We start from the raw sequence: 17,500 nt of genomic DNA, 5'->3' as shown, positions 1-17,500 counted from the left end.
GGACTGTGTTGAGTTAGTGTATGTGGCTGTGGCTGTGAGAGAGGGGAATGTGTGTGTGTGTGTGTGTCTGTGTCACATGTACATGCATACAAAAATCACTCGAATGTAATCTCCCGAAAAAGCTGTTGACAGGCAAGGACATATTAGACATGATAATACAGCTGTCTGTGTCCTTCTCCCAATAGGTATAGTATTTTCAGTGGCATAAAAGTGGGTATGCCTATATATCTGCATTGCCATAGGAAGCACTCTATGGGGCATGGCGATGGTAAAAAATAAAATAATATATTTTGGTATTTTCTATGTAGCTACTGCTCTCCGTTTCTAAATCATTTTCAACATTTTCTCAATGTTCTATAACATTTTTAGAGGACTAACAGGCTAGAGTAGGCCCTCTATCTCATAAGATTCCATCATAGAATTTTGACATAGAAGAGGGGGGGGCGCCGTGACTACAGGAGAGCAGATAGACCCTCTGAGTAGTGGTTGCCGCCTATGGGAAAAAAAGATGGATACAGTAAAAAAAAAAAGCTGTTGACGACTAAAAATAGAAAAAAAAGAGAAAAAAGGAGATCTGGGATGCAACAACAGTTAAATAAGGAGACGGTGAAGAAGGCAACAGGTAGGATTTAAAATAATGGCGTCTGTACTTTACCAAATAACAGACTAACTAGCGTTTGTTAAGCATAATGCCGATTGAAACATAGCCTATTCCATTCAGATAGCTGGGTGGCTACCATGCTCATACTGCACTGTTAATGGGCCAACTGCAAACAGAAATGTCATGCTAGCAACAACTCATTACATGTTTCCATATCCTAGAAGGCAAGAGTGCCTATCAGCCTTATCCATTGTGAGCAATAGCTGGCAAAAGGACGTTATGAGAACCGTTTAGACTCTCTTAAAGGTGGCAATGCACCATTTATCAATTTATCAAGTATAACATCAAGTTAACATCAAATTGGCAGCATTTCTTTAAAACATTTCAATAGACAGTAATGCACAGTAATAGTGTAAATTATTGGCCTTTTTTGTTTTGTTTAGTTGTTTTTGTGTTTTGGGCAATGTTGTTATTTGCATACCCTCAAAATGGGTAGCTGGGTAGGTCATAGAAATTAGGGATTTTTTCTTTCATTTTTTGGGAAGTATTCATTGCGGGTGATTCAAATTTGGTTGTGTAATTGGAATTAGAATTTGATATTCTTATAGCATGAAGAGCCCTGTGTCTTTTGACTCTTAATTTGTTAATTCACTGCCATGTTGAATGGTCCTTTATTATTTATTCTAAGGCCTGGGTAGGTGTAATCTGGTGCATGTTAGGCTTCATTGGGTTCTAATCTAAATATGAGTTGACCTGTATCCGGATCTTTTTGGAAGATTAATATTTTAGTTTTATTTGTGTTAACAGCCAGGGCCCAGGTCTGGCATAACTTTTGAAGATGGTCTAGTTGAGTCTGGAGTCCCTTTTCTGTTGGTGAAAGAATGACAAGATCATCTGCAAAAACAGGGAGTGACTTCACTGTCATGTAGAGTGAGTCCAGGAGCTGATGATTTTTCAAGTATGCTTGCTAGCTCATTGATGTATATATTAAATAAAGTTGGACTTAGCGGTAAAAGTGATTCCTCTCTCTTACAGAGATATTCTTCTAATTCATATTTAGATTTTATGGATGATAACATTTTAGTTTGTTTGTTTTTTTTTGTTTCAGTATATGCAATGTTCCAAACTATTTTCTTTAGATTTCTGGATAATCTAGTTTGAGATTTGAATCTAAAGCAAGGCTTGGCTGAGAGAAGGTATGGTAGTATTTGTTTAGGAGGGGATTTACTTAGTCTCCAGCACAAGCTGACTCAGAGACTCTTGTGGGGTTTCAGATCTTGAGTTTTTGCTTTCACGATGAAATGCAGTGTGTCTCTAGGACTTGTTTGGGAATGCATCTAGAATTTAAATTCTCTCTTTACCTTGTGTTGGTATTGTGGAATCTTGCCTAATTCTGCATTGCATTGGTTGGTGTTTTTCTTTTAGTTTTTATCGTGAATTAATGGACAAAATTCTGCATGTAGGGATTCTACCCATGACAGTCCCCATCTAGTGTAGCTGTGCATACTGTGGACCCCCATACCCCCTCTTCCATATATAATGGCTGGATAACACAGTGGTCTTTTGCACCAAACTTTAATTGGTATTTTATGTTCCAGAAGTTTCTTTTTATTGCATATAGCCATCCTCTCTCTCTCTCTCTCCCTCTCTCCCTCCTCTCTCTCTCTCTCCCTCTCCCTCTCTCTCCCTCCCTCCTCTCTCTCTCTCTCCTCCTCTCTCTCTCTCCCCTCTATCCTCTCTCTCTCTCCCTCCCTCCTCTCTCTCTCTCCCTCCTCTCTCTCTCTCTCCTTTCTCTCCCTCCTCTCTCTCTCTCTCTCTCTCTCTCTCCCTCTCTCTACTGCTGTGACTCTGTCCGTGGGGCCCTTCATCTTCTTCACAGGAAGTCAGTCAGGGCTCCAGAGGGAGAGAGCATTAGGAGCGAGCAAGCCCCGGCATCAGGAGGACTAAATGGGAACACACACACACACACACACACACAGACACAGACACAGACACATACACATACACACACACACACACACACACACACACACACACACACACACACACACACATACATGTACACATACACATACACACACACACATACATCCACACACATGACACATTCAAACATCCACACACACACACACACACACACACACACACACACACACACACACACACACACACACACCCTAATGTATAATTAAGTGTGCCATGTTGGTGCCGGGACTCATTGAGGAGCTAAAGGGCTTAAAGCTATTGATTAAGCTCCAAACGAGCGGTGGTCTAGTGTTTGCTGGCCTGACCTAGCGAGAGCGCTGCAGGTGGGATCCATTAGAAACAGTGGCTAGGCATTGTGAAAAGGAATGCATATTAGACTCATTAGACACTTACCTGGCTAGATTCATGTCACATCGCATTGCAATAGTCGTAACAGTAAAATGTGATGCTATTGCCGTTTTTTAATTTTTTTATTTGCGTGAATCTCTATTTTTTTTTATGTTTATTGTTTGGGGTTTTTACCTTTTATTGATAGACAGTGACGAGTGACAGTAAGCAGGTGAGAGAGAGAGAGAGAGAGAGAGAAGAAAGAGAGAGAGCGAGAGAGAGACTGGGTGGGATCGGGAAATGACCAGGGCCGGACTCGGATTCCAAGCTGAGTCCCTGTGGGCACCTTGATGCTCGATGGTGTTTTAAGCCCTCACCGTCGACTTCAAGGCACCTAACCCTAACCCTTGCCTAACCCTAGCGCCTTCCATGCAGCGCTGCCTGGAAGACGACGTTGGGGGCTTACAGTAAAACACCAAACACCCACCTCGACCCATGATGGGCCCCAGTGAGTCTCTTTTTAAAAAGAGATACAAACTGAGGTATTGCTGATCAAATCAGTGTTCCAACAATTCATGTGCTGGTTGCCTGCTGCAGCTTCTTGGGCAGCCAAATGAAATAGATTTGAATGATGTTATCAACGCCATACTAATCGCTCATTTTTAATTACAACTAATTAGCTGTAAAATCTGTTCGTCTCTCTGAAGAAGTGCTTGTTGGGCAGCATCAAAATATAGGCACACAAGTCGGTGCTGAAATAGGACTGTCATTTTATTCTATGTCAATTTGTGTTGAACACTCAACGTGACTCACTGAAAGTGTCGACAGAGTTGAGCTTAATGGGATAGCTTTCAGAAAATTCACAGTCCATGATATAAGATAGAAATGCGTTGTGTGCAGTGGCCTGACTATCACTCCTCCTCCTCCTCATTATTGTTGGATCAAAAGATCAAACTGACATTTATGACTCATGCAGACTGTTATTATCGGTGCTTTGGCTCACGATTTTAACTTGTGTTGAGGGGGCTTCATGAACACTTTCATGTTGAACTTGTTGAAATTAACCCACCATTGCATGTTGACTCCAGTACAGTATGCGTTTGATCACCTCAGCATTTCACCTGATTTGCTCCGTCCCGCAGTAGTGTGCAGATGGGGTGCTCTGAGCGTTCTGTCTGACCACTGTTCAGTGGAAGCTAAGGAGAGCTCAGGCCAGATGGGACACCACCGCCAGTGTGGAGACAGAGGAAGAGAAGGGGAATGTGGGCTTTGGGGGGTTGGGGATTACAGAGAGAGGTGTGTAGTGGACTGTGTGTGTGTGTGTGTTTTATGTATGTGTGTGTGTATATGTATATATATGGGAGGGGGTTGGGAGTACATGTGTGTGGGTGTGCTTGTGCGTGTGCATGTGTGTGTCTGTATACAGTATGTATGTATATGTAAGTGGTAAGAGATTGGAAGAGTGTGTATGCACTCACCTGATCTAGATTGGTCCTGACAGTCCACAGTGGAATATTTCTGACTTTCTCACTGACTATGTGTATGTGTATGTGTATGTGTATGTGTATGTGTAAGTGTATGTGGATGTATATATGGGCGTGCGCGATGGCTCATATATTTACAGGATAGATGTGCCATCGGCATCTGTGTGTCTGATCAATTTTTATAGGACAGGCAGGTTTTATTGTCTCCCCGCATGCCGTGTTGCAGGGAGGGGTGTGTCTGTGGTGGATATTTGAGAAGTTCATTGGAGTGGCTCACTCACAGCTGAGCACAGGGCACTGCATGCTCTCTCTCTCTCTCTCTCTCTCTCTCTCTCTCTGTCTCCCTCTGTCTCCCTCTCTCTCTCTCCCTCCCCTCTCTCTTTCTCTCTCTCCCTCTCTCTCTGTCTCCCTCATTCTCTCTCTCTCCCCCTCTCTCTCTCTCTGTCTCTGTGTGTGAGTCTGTGTGTCTCTGTGTGAGCATGCGTCCACCACTGGCTCTCATATAGGACAGTAAGACAGAGTGAGAGTCAGACAGCGTTTGCGGCAGCAGGCGCAGCAGTAGCAGCAGCAGCAGCAGCAGCAGTAGCAGCAGTAGCAGGGGCAGCAGTAGCACGGGCAGCAGCATCAGGGGCAGAAACACTATCAGTTTGCACTGTACCATCAGTAAGCTGTGGAGGCTTGATGACCGCACTCTCTCTCTCAACTGTGGGACGGAGCCTTACTGTAGGTACCACACTCTTCTCTCTTTATCACACACACCCTCTCTCTCTCTCTCTATCTCTCTCTCTTTCCCTCTCTCTCTCCACATCTCTGTACAGGATTTATTCCTCTGTCCATTGACTCAATGTCTTGTTTCCTGCATAGCTGCTCTCTGCATGAATGTGTATATATTTCCTTGCCCACAGTGGACTTACCCACATCTGTATGGCTATCAGAAAGGTGGGGTTGGCATTGCCTTTTCTCTCATATGCATGTGTGATTTCTGAGCCACTGGGCTGTGACAGTTGGCATGTGTGAGAGAGAGTGCACATATGTGTGTGTGAGAGAGAGTGCACATATGTACTGTATGTCTGTAAACATCTACTCCTACTGCACCGTTTGATTCATGTGTGTTTGATATGTGGGCTGCTCTGCCTAATCAGCCCCTGGTTTTGGGAAGCTGAGTAGGATGCTGTAGGAGGCTGCCCTGCTGGGAGAACCACTGGAGCTCGGTTGGAGGGAATACTCACAACAGAGACAAAGATGACAGGAAGAAAGGAATGGAGGGAGGAAGGAAGGAATGAAGGAAGGAAAGAAGGGAGGGAGGAAGGGAGGATGGACAGAGGGAGAGAAAGAGAGGCAGAGTGAGTGAAGGAGGTAGGAGGAAAAAGCATCCAGAAGTCTTGTCTCGTCTGTCTCCGGTGAGATGGTTGGTTGCTGACAGTAGGAGCAGCTCACTCTCCTGTCAGCCGCGTAGTGGAGGCAGGAGAAGCTCACTCTCCTGTCAGCCGCATAGTGGAGGCAGGAGAAGCTCACACTCCTGTCAGCCTCGTAGTGGAGGCAGGAGAAGCTCACTCTCCTGTCAGCCACGTAGTGGAGGCAGGAGAAGGAGCCCATTAAGAAAAGCGGCAGCCTCCCCAGAGCTGTGCAGCGTGTAGCGTGCCTCCAGCATGTGTACTGAGGCGTGCAGAGCTGGCCATGAAGCCTGAGGGCCTTATAGTAGCCATATGTTTATTGCATAATTGAACTGGTCCTTCTGCATATATTATAGTGTAGGACTAGTATATTTTTTTATTTTAAGTGTTACTATCTGTCTCTCCTTCTCTGACTCCCTCCATCTCTCCCTCTCTTTCTCTCTTACTCTCTCCCTCTCTGACTCTCTTACTCTGTCTCTCTGGCTTTTTACTGCTGTTGATGGGAGCAGTTCTTTTTTATCTCAACGTCAAGGAGATAATGCAAAAGTAATTGGAAGGTGTGGAAACATGTGCTCCTGTTGAATCCGTAGTCGAATTACATTTCACAGTGTAACGCCTGTGTTAGACCCCCTAATATAAAAAAGAAAATAACCTTTCTGAGGGAGTGATCTGTTGATGGGAATGGGCTGTGTGGCATTTGGGTTGCTAATGAACGGGTGAGGTGTGAGTAAGGCCATGGCATGTAGCCCTCGGTGAGATGGGTGAAGGTGAAGTGGTGGCATGGCCGCCAGGCTGACTGGCTGGCAGAGAAGTGAAAGTCCAGATGGTCGGGGTTCCCTCCTGTGTAACGCTGGAAGCTCCTGCAGATGCATCAAGACTGGTCCTGTGCATTCCATTGCAACAGGCAAGTCTGCAGTATGCACACACACACACACACACCTACACACACACACACACACACACACACACACACACACACACACACACATATATTATTTTTTCTCTTTCTCTCTCTCTCCCTCTCTCCCTTCCTCTCTCTCTCTCTCTGTTTCCATCCAATCTTCAATTACACACAGAAAACACACTGTCATCAAACTCGTTTTAGCGGATTCTAAGTGTATAAGCAACATTTAATTACACACACTGGAGTGTGAAAGCATAAGTGCTGGTTGAGCGTTTATCTCAGTTATTCACACTAAAACATCCTTTCCTCCCTGATCTTTTCTCTCTCTCTCTCTCTCTCTCTCTCTCTCTCTCTCGTCTTCACACCTCTTCACACCCTCTCAAACTCTTCCCCCAGCAACACCTTCTGCCATCAACCTCCCTGACCCTCCTTGAGTCAGTCAGCCCCCTTGTGGGCAGTGCAGTGGGCACTGATTGATTGGCACGTTATCATCAGGGATGGTGCAGGAGAAGCTGTGCGCGCGCACTGGCACAAAGTGATGCCGAGATGGCACCTGTCCTCCCTCCACGCTGCCAGTCAGGTGCCACCTCCACCTTCCTGCTGGAGTGGGGAATAGGTGCGGTGATGTGATGGTGGTCAGGGCGCCAATACAGTGGCACATCACATTCACAAATGCAGTGCGGAGTAAATTATTTTATATTTATATTTTGTTATTTTGTATTTTAGATTGATAGATTATTTTGCACTTCCATAAATGAGCTCAAATGTTCTGTTATTGTCAGCAGTGAGATTGCTTCTCTTTGTGGTGTTAGATTGGGAACTGTGGGGCCACATAAGTGGTTGCCATGGTACAGTGTGGTGGAAACTGGTTATGTTGAGTCAGAACTGTATTTTTTGTGTTTTTTTACGGTGTAATCGGATCTGGGGATAGAATGTGGCGAGATGTGCATCTGAGGTGTGATGTTGAGAGACTGTATAATGTGATCAGGTGGGATTGGAGGGCTTGCAGGGAAGTGCAGTCAAGTTCACTGATCTGCTCTGATCTAATTGGCTTGGCCTGCTGCTCCTCTCCTCTCCTCCCCTCCCCTTCCCTCGACTGTGCTGGGCTGATTCGGGTGCGGTGCGGTACGGTACTGTTCGAAGGTTGTGTGTGTGCAGCGGGACGAGAGCAGTGGGGCGTGTGACAGCGCCGTCTGCAGTGTCAGCAGCACCTGACGCCCTAGAACGACCTCGTCACCCCATGCACACACACGCACAGACTTCAGATGCGGCAGAAAAGGCTGTACAACTGAGGAACTGGAACTCTGCCAAACACACGCCCCATCCTCCATCCTTCTGACCTTTTCACCTTTTCAAAGCTCATTCATATTTTGGACTGTGCTTTTCTGCATTCTTCTCTCTCTCTCTCTCTCTCTCTCTCTCTCTCTCTCTCCCTCTCTCTCTCTCTCCCTCTCCCTCTCTCTCTCTCTCTTCCATATTCTCCAGACTCCTCTGTTCAGTACAGAGTGTCAGACAGAAAGACACAGACAGACAGACAGACAGACAGACACGCACACCCAGTGTGTGTGATGGGGCTTCTTCCATTTCGTTTGCTCCTAGTTACTGTCTGCTGTGTGGATCAGCTACCTGCCTGTCTTCTGTTGGGTTGGTCCACATGGTGTCATTCCACCTCTCCGTCCCAGCAGGCCCGGTCTCATCAGGTCAGCCCGTCTTCGAGCTCCTCGTCTCCTCAGACGCCCTCTGCTTTTCCGCTCCTCTCCGAATGTCACTCCCACAGTCCAAGTTGATATTTTTTAGCGTCTTGTGTAACCAAGATTTTTTTTTTTTTCTCTCTCTCTCTCTCTCTAAGTGCTCTGAGGGAACCGTTATAAAGGCCTGGCATTTCATTGGACTTAAGTGTTTTCTTTAGTTCTTTAGTTTTTTTTTTTTTTTTACAGTTGCCCCCCTGGGCTATGTGAAGTCAGTTAATTGCGGCATTAAGAAGTTAATGAGCTGCTATCCATTAAGCATGTTGTATCACCTGAATATTGATACGCTCCTCATGCTCAAAAGAGTGAACACACAGCAGCCTGCTCTTCATTACCTCTGCTTGTCATTCTAGAGTGTACCGTTGGCTACATTCTAGATCTAGATTCTAGATCTAGATTACAATCTCAGGAATCCTTTCCCTGTAAGAGCTCTAGAGTAACGAGCTGCATGAAGTCAGTGGGCATATCCATTATGGCCAGAGACCAAGGCCCTGACCTCAGAGGTGGCTTTACACACACACACACACACACACACATTTTGGGTCTAGCATGTCCATGATGATTTCGCAAGAATAAATTGACATGTTGGAGAATGGTCTATCTATATTCCCAGTCTCAAATTGAGGCCTTGTAGAAACAATGATGTCAGTGTGTGCAACAGTGACAGGAACAACAGCACTGAGGAGGAGAAAGATATGTAGGAGCTCTCTGTAAAAAGATATTTGTCTAGTCTGTCAGCTCAGAATCTAATCCTGACACTGAGAGAAAACAGCTCCACGCAGTAAAATGCTTTCCCAAGGCTGGCGTCGCACTGACGATTTATCTGGCCATCAGAGTCCCCCAGCAGATAACGCTCGCAAAGTTGGGGACTGAAAAAAAAAAAAAAAAAAATGTTGACTGCAGTCTACTTTTTGATGGCAGCACAATAGGATAGTCATTATATTATCTCTCAAAATTAAAAATAAAAAAAAAACCTCTCAAGCTTTTACATTTTTAATTTATGTTTTAGATTTGTTGTAATTTATGGCTTTTTCTTGTGCATCTTTTTCTTGTGACATTATTTTGATGGTGATCATACACATCTGGCCAACATCTGGCCGCTAGGGGAGATGGACCAGACTCTGCGGTGCTGCAGTGGTGACCTGGCCGGATTAGTGGTCTTCCTCTCCTCCTCCAACTCCACCCCCCACTTCAGCTGGCGGGGACACTACCCCCTTGGGTCAACTTCACTCATTAGAGGCAGATAACAGGCTGACAGCCATCCAGGCAGAGGTTAACGCCAGTCTGGGTTGGCGGGAGCTGGGAAGCTTATAGACCTTGCTTTCAACAATAAAAACAAAAACAAAGCTTGAACATTCTATTTGGTTCCCAATCTACTTCCTCTGCATTAAGATAACATATGGAATGTTAAAACGGAAGCCTTGTGGGGCCAACTACTGTATGATGCTGATAATGGAACTCTCTTGAAAGGGTCCATAGGTGGATGGGTCTTGAGGATGCTGAGGATGCTATGGTGTGGGGGTCAGGCGTGTTACTTACGCATGGGAGCTACTGTATGTGCTATAAATATCATGCGAAGAGAGTTGCCGTTCAATTAATCAGTAGTAATAAGAATTTGTTAGGAATGTAAATTTTTATTGGTCAGAAGTGCTCCGGCATAGTTGCCATTGCTGTAATTTTCCAGAAGGGCTGTCTTAAAAAAAAATACTTCCCTTGATCTTATTAAATAATTCAGGACTTTTCAAGGTGGCATCAGTTCCCCTTTGCTTCATCTCTGTCACCTTGGCTGCTCAGCTTAAACTGCAGACTATTTTCATAGTTGATTAGTCTTCTCTATAAAATTTCTTTTTTAGAGCTTATTCACTAGCCTGAAGATTCATTGAAATATTAAGTGTAAAGAAATAAAGCTTCCATTTGCCTCTTGGAAAAGCATTAGAGCAGATCTACCCATATTGATTTGAAGGTCCAGACAATGCTTTCAATCTCCCTTTGCAGGGCAGCTTTTATGGACAAGGTACTAAAGCGATGCCATGTTGTAGAATACCAAGTAGTTCACAATCAGATTATTGTCTTGGTGACTTCAATTTCTTGTTTTGAAACTAACTCTTGGTTGTGGGTATACTTTGCAATAGACAGAGACAGTGGCCTTATCAGACAGTATGAAACTGCCAGAAGGCTAAGCAATATTCTCTGTTACTCCAACTGCTCTTTTTGTTTGTATGGGAACTTTAGAGCAAATAACTAAATAACTACTTTTCTGCATTATGTTTTCATAGTAGAACTACTCTTAAGATTTTAGGCCATGAACAAAATAGCTTGTTTGAAGACTTCTGGAACTTGATGTAACTACGCTGTATATCCGTAACAGTCGCATGAAAGTTGCTGCATTGCCACAGATAATTTGGTTTGCACAGATGCCATCCACATTATGCTGGGAGTCTCCTGAAGTCCACAGTCTTACTGTAGTGCAGGTGTTCACGGCAGTGCTGATGCTTAGCATCATTGGCCTTGTCCCACCCCATGCTGTGCTTGAAATCCCATCCCTATTATAAAACCCATCCCTATCAAAACGCCACTGCAGGCATGAAGTAGTGTGTAAAAAGAGATAATCTTAGATTGAATCAACTGCGTCGGCTACCCTGAGGTAAGTAACTGTACCTTTTTCTGCTTACAGAGTGTCGTAAGTCTAGTCTTTCTGGTGGTGTTGGTGAGACTGTTGTTGTTACATAACCATTGGATGTTCAATTAAAAGCAAGGCTGGGGTATTGTCTTTCACTTTACAGACACACACTTCACAGTCTGTGTCTTGTCTGCTTTGTTAGAGCTCCTCGTTTCTTTTTGATCTTTCATTACGGAAACTTAGCTTTGTGTACGTATTGTGATATTGATCCCGCAGCGGCAAACATTTGCCACCTTTTTTTTGAGGCGCAGCAGGAGCTAAACCCTTGAGGTATCTGCACATAAATCATCCATCATTGTGCTAAAGCACGCAGTCGCCAAACTAAGATGTTGGGTGAGGAGATCAATGCATTCCGAAGCTCGAAGAGGGAACTAAGAAATTGGGTTTCCAAAAGATAGTGGCACACTCTTCCTCCTAAAATGAATTAAAGTGTTGCGGTTCATGAATGTCATGTTTTCAAAAGTCTTGTTGCCTGTTGTGATTCTCTCTGCATGGTGGGAGTGCTTGTTTATCTCACATTCGCTTGGCACTCTCGTATGTCAGCACTGGAGAGTGCACGCTCAGCCGTGACAACACTCTCTCACCAAGCGAAAGCTGATTGTCTCGCCGTGTGAGACGTCGCCATCTGCTTGCGACGCCGCTCCCAGGCGAGAGTTGAGGCCCCTTAGAGCGGCAGCCGAGCCTGATTTGGCGAGCCCTGCACCGGAGACCCCCCTCCACCGGGTGCAACCGGGGTTTGCGCCAGAAGACCTTCTCATTACCCGACTGAATAGATTTCCTTTAAACATTCAGACTCATTGAACATATTCGTCTCTGTGTTGAGGCTTCCAATGCTGTCAGGGTGGACATAGTCTACCTGTTCTAATTGGCCCTGACACCGGGCCACCTTTAAGCCCGGGAAGTGTCGCGTCTCAGCCTCTTTATGAAGCCATGTGGCCCGTGGTCTAGTGATGGCGCTTGGAGGTGCGGGTCATTAGTGTGATTGATGGAACACAAGCACACCACTTCCTGGGCCTCATTAAGGAATGGCCACTGGTTTAATATCCAAATTCCCCCCGCTGGGGGTGCCACTGTCGGTGACATTTAGTCGGCTTCTCCTGGATGGAGGATTGTTAGCGGTGGCAGCATCCTCTTCTGTCATCTGAGCCATCCAGAGAAGTTCTCTTGACTCTGTTGGCAGCTAATACTGCTTCCTTCCTGTCACCCCTAATTGTTGTCTTGTGGCCATCTTTGTCAGATTGTCTGTTAATATATAGATGTGTTTATATAGCAACGCAACCGTTGTAAAGTAAAAACACAAAATCTGTGTGTGTGTGTGCATATTTGAGTGTGAGAGAAAGCTGGAAAGTAAGATGTGTGGATAATCTTGGCTCACTTCATTGGTTGCTCCAATGACTCACCTTCTCATTGTGCGCTCTATTTATGATAAAAAAAAAAAACAAATACTTTAGATTCAAAACTTTATGTAAATGACAGGAAAATGGAGGGAGAGAAATTCACTCTTTCACTGAATGGTCCCCTGAGTGCTTTCAACCAGCTGACAGATTTAAAAATATCGTTTGACAGAATCCCTGCGTAAGCAGTCTTTTTTTTCTGACAAGCTTCCACTTCTTCCACTTCTGTCAGCAACCATAACTGCTGAGGGACAAGGACTCATTTAATATACAGCCTGTGGCACTTTTCACGGCATTACATTAACAATATAGTCTTTCTGCTTTATTCCTGGCTTTTCTGTTGCTCCTTATATTTTCCTCTGTGCTCTTGAAAAGCTCATCACATTCTCTTGAACGGAGCCATACCTTGCTTGGCTTGGGAACTGAAAGCTGAGGCTGCTACCTGTAGAGTGCCACTTTGATCCATTTAAGTGGCCTTTTTTTTTCAACTGAATGACCAGCGATTGGGACACAGCGCTGCATTAGGACTTAACAATGGTTCTCTCTTTGGGATGCTTTTCGGGGCTACCGCCGTGGCGTAAGTGCTTGAGTCCCGCAGTGGCGCGCCTTCTCACACTTCCCCCAGCGTTGTGTCTGTGTGAGCGTGTGAGCGTGAGTGGACAGAAATAACCACTGATTGGGCCGGCCCTCATCAGCCAGAGACAGTGGGAGAGGTAGGTGAGAGAGAGGGAGAGAGAGAAGGAGAGAGAGAGGGAGAGAGAGGAGAGAGAAAAGGAGAGAGAAAGGGAGAGAGAGAGAGAGAAAGAGTGAGTGGGCAGAAGGTGGATTAAAGCTCCCTGCAGCTCGGCACCCTGGGAAGGGTCTGAAATCAATCTGCCCTCCTTTCTGTAACACCCCCGTATGGTCTGTCACTGCATCGTTCTCCCAGAGGCCCGCTGAAAGAGCCACTAAAGAACGTAGAACCCACCCCCCCCACTGGCCATTAAAATATGCTCTCAGTATGCCTGGTGGTGGATTCGGTTCGGCTGTAGGTCAAGCAAACAGCATTAAGGGAATGCCATAAGGTAGCTTATCCAGAAGTTGTCAGATGATTGCGGTGGTGGGAAATTCTTGCCTTGACACTGATGAATGCAGCTGTCTCTGCAGTATAATTTGGTCTTGAAAGACAAAATGCAGTTTAGAGAAAGAGCTCTTTCCTCAGCAACTGTTTGGTCTGTGAGTTGCGGTGGGAGATGTTTCTATATTTGTTGCTTTTATATTATAATTTGGTGATATAACCTCAGTAGCTCGGCTTGTTTTGAAGTGTGTGGCACATTTGATATCAGATCAGATTGCCTCCTTATTTTGGCATATGGAGTGTACCTCGGTGGACAGCCTAACACAATCTGTTTGGTGAGGGTGCCTTGCCAAAACATGATCCACAATTAAACAGGGCAGCCCCCCTAGCTGTGCCTGTCATCGCAAACAAAAGTGTGTGTGTGTGTGTGTGTGTGTTGTTAGTACATCTTTCCGTTCAACCCCTGCACCTGTTTCCATTGCATCAGCATAGTCTCACTGGAGGGCTGCTGAAACTGGATGCAAATGGAGGGATATATATGACCGATATGTCTGTTGTGCTGTTGGATTTGTTGAAAGTGGCTAAATAAAGTTGCATGGAGAAATGGTATTTTCAGCTTAAGGCAATGGGTGCGTGCCAGTGTGTATGTTTGTGTGTGCTTGTGTGTGGTTGAGTGAGTGTGTGGGTGGGTTGATGGGTATGAAATATGGAGGGGGCTAATCTTGTGTCTATGATGATCCGTGTTTCTGTGCGATGATCTGTGTTTAATATGATAGATGCGGCTCCATATGTGTGTATTGTTTGTTGGTGAGGTCCCTTATGACACATTTATGGAGAGAAGAAGACTGATGAGCAAAAATGAACCATAACGAGCTCTGTGACGTCTGTTCTGCGTACCTGTCAGGTGTGCTCTACACACAGTAAAATACCTCAACCTGACTATAGTCTGGGAACTGTAAGCTCACTGTCTGCCATATGCTGTGTTAATTTGTCTATCTGTTAAATATTTATTTGCACTTGTCTAGTGGTGTCCTATGTTTAGTCTTATGTTTAGTTAATGCTTAGTGTGTGTCAAATCTTGTTTTAATACTGCACATTGGAGTATGGGAGAAACGCAATTTGCATGGTTTGATTGACACTAAAGTTGACTTGACCTGACTTGACTTGACATGCTGCCTGTTGCACAGCCTCTTCTCAGAGGTGCGAGTGTATTTCAGTTCAATTGATTTTCATCAGTGCAACACATGCACTGTACACTAGCTTGGCCCCGCCCACCTAGTATTTCCACCAGAGATGTAGTGATAAAATAAAAGGGCCACTATACATGAAATGAGTGGTTATGGAATGGGTTGACATAGCCCCTTGAGATCAACATACAAAAAATGGTCCTCCTTAACCCTACGGTTCTCGAGATATTCACAGAAAACTGTGTCTGCCCTACCCTCCTTTCGGGGGGTCCAGTCCAGCGGGGGGGCTACAGATCAAAACGAAAAACGATGGTTCCATGCTATCCATATGGGGTTACATGCCCACCAAGTTTCGCGTACCCCGGTCTTACAGTGTCCCGGGAATCCTTAACGGAAATTTGGACATGCGAAAAAGAAAAAAAAAAAAGAAAGAAAAAAAAATCTGACTAAACCTATATGACCGCCGCTTCGCTGCGCGGCGGTCATAATTACCTTTGCAGGGGGTCGATATGTTTGTGTAACCAATTCCTGCAGCAGTAGTTCTAATTGAATTCAGCATTGTTTCATATACTTTAGATGATGGCGCGATGGCTTCTGTCATCCGAGTCTTCCTGGCCCCTGAGCTTCATTATTCCCCAGTCTAATTAGGATGAACTGAAGTTTAATTTAGAAGCTCGCTCTCTGCTGCTTTTAGTTTAAAAAGCCATTGATCATGCTTCTAAAGAGCAGGCTCAGATAAGGGCGCAACTGCCGACCAAAAGGCTGTCTGTATTTCCTGGTTAGGATGAGTTCTCCTGCCGAGCCTCCATCTGTCATGGTTCTTTCTTTTTTCATTGGGTTTTTTCATCGTGACCTTTTCTCTCTGCTGGTAGCTCTGATAATAAACAGACAGCCTTGTTGACAGGAAATCCTGTAATGACTCTTTACACAAGAGACCCTGTGAGAAGCAGCGAGTGCAAAGTAGAGAGCTGGGGGTCTATCTGGACCCATCCCTGATCACACCGTGTAGTGTCTGGGCTTGGGCTTGATGGTAGGAAATGAGGCAATTTTTTGGTTCACTAATGGAAACCATGGTGCCATGTGAAGCTCTCCAGCAGAGCGAGAGATTGAGGCAATACTGTGGCCGACCAACTGGGTCTGGTAGCGATGGATTCATACTGTTCAGGGTTGTTTTCTTCTCAGGAACAGCTCTTATTTTTAAGAAACCTTCACTAGCGCCATGTTGTTCAATTTTGTGGAAAACTTTCTGATGTTCTCTCTACGAAATGAGTGGAACACTTTTATTCATTCTCTTCTCACATGTAAGTGTGCCTGAAGTCAACCAAACCAAGCAGCCTTGTTTCTAGAATTACTGTCCTTTAGTCCCCCACATCCGGCAGTATGGTTGAGTGTAATGCACTGTAGTTCAGGCCTGGGCGCTGATGGCTGTGGTTAGTCCTTGATGGCCCACAGTGAGCCCACAGGCACTCCTCTGTGTTATATTCTGCTCCTTCTAACTCACTTGGGCTACAGAATATCTTAATTGACCGATCCCAAGCCCCACCTCCCATTGTCAGTCCCATAGTTACTGTTGCTAAGTCGGACAAGTTTGCAGGAAAGTATCCTTGCATAAGACTTCATCAGTGCCCGCTTAGGCTAAATGTGGGCAATGTAGTAGGCCTTTGGCGATTTCGAGACTGCATAGCCTATACAGCAAAGCAGAGTTTTGAATTGGCACATGATTTGATCTTTAGAAGACATTGGCTATCTCTCGTTCATCCATCAATAATGCATCGCAGTAGGATATTGCGTTTGTTGAAAAAATTATCGTTAGCTTATTTCTTTGAACAGTCTTCTATCCCAAGTTAAACATGGCAAGGTAGCCTGTGCCTAAAAGCTGAAAGTATTCTTGTTGTGTGTAAGGCGATACGTTATTGAGTATGAGTGTGCGAGTTCAGTTCCTGCAAGGTAGGTATAATTTTTTGCGTAGGCTTATATTGTCGTTTTAACAGTGGAAACCAGGTTTAGTTATGTTTTTGTGTGTAGTTATGAACACAAATAAAGGGAACATTTTCGTACACACTCAGATTTCTTTAATAAAAGTAGCAGCCTACACTCAGATTTCTTTAATAGAAGCATTATAGCATTATTTGAACCTTTTTGATAACTTAGTCTACTTCCAAAAGAAGCATTGTCATACAGAATGGACACTAGAAAATTCAAAATTGACCAAGGTTGACCGAGGTCCTCCAAAGTCCTCATTGTGACATAGTAAAAAGGGGCGGGGCTTGGGATCGGTCAATTCTGCCCAACTGGGCAACACACACACACACTATTAGTTTGCTGAGACATGTATTCACTCTCTTGCCCTGTCTCAGGTGTCACACTCCAATAGGTCCGTGGGACAACAATTCCTATTGTTACACTCTGGACACTGTTCTGACCAGGGCACTGGCACTCAAAAGCAAGAAATCTGTTGTGATTTTTTTTTTCACAGAGATCTCTCTGTGATTTTATATGCCAAATGCAAATCCATAATGTCATACCACCAATGCAAAGTTAGCCTCCACCCCTTTTCCTCATGTTACATAGGAATGAGAAGGGGAAAAAATAAGACAATTATCCAAATGACGCCCTGACATTCATCACTCTCTGGCCAATGTCACGCTCTGCCATGCGACTCCACACACTTTAAATATAAACGGCCAGACTCATGCAAAGCAGCCTCGGGGCCCCGCCTGCTGACTAACAACCTCATA

General features: G+C 44.8%; 1 protein-coding gene across 5 annotated transcripts in view; it reads left to right on the top strand.

The window, feature by feature from the left end:
- mctp1a (multiple C2 domains, transmembrane 1a) overlaps window positions 1–17,500 on the top strand; it is a 166,242-nt gene that overhangs the window by 34,329 nt on the left and 114,413 nt on the right. The window contains exon 1 of one of the 5 annotated variants that reach the window (XM_048237046.1): window positions 4,855–5,121. The exons of the other annotated variants lie outside the window; for them this stretch is intronic. Coding sequence (XP_048093003.1) covers window positions 5,080–5,121 — 42 coding nt within the window. The 5' untranslated portion in view covers window positions 4,855–5,079. Of the gene's footprint in view, window positions 1–4,854; window positions 5,122–17,500 lie in introns of those variants that run through there. 5 annotated transcript variants of the gene reach the window in all.

The sequence above is a fragment of the Alosa alosa genome, chromosome 24, assembly GCF_017589495.1.
Source record: "Alosa alosa isolate M-15738 ecotype Scorff River chromosome 24, AALO_Geno_1.1, whole genome shotgun sequence".
NCBI lineage: Eukaryota > Metazoa > Chordata > Actinopteri > Clupeiformes > Clupeidae > Alosa > Alosa alosa.
This window is presented reverse-complemented; position numbering and strand designations above follow the sequence as displayed.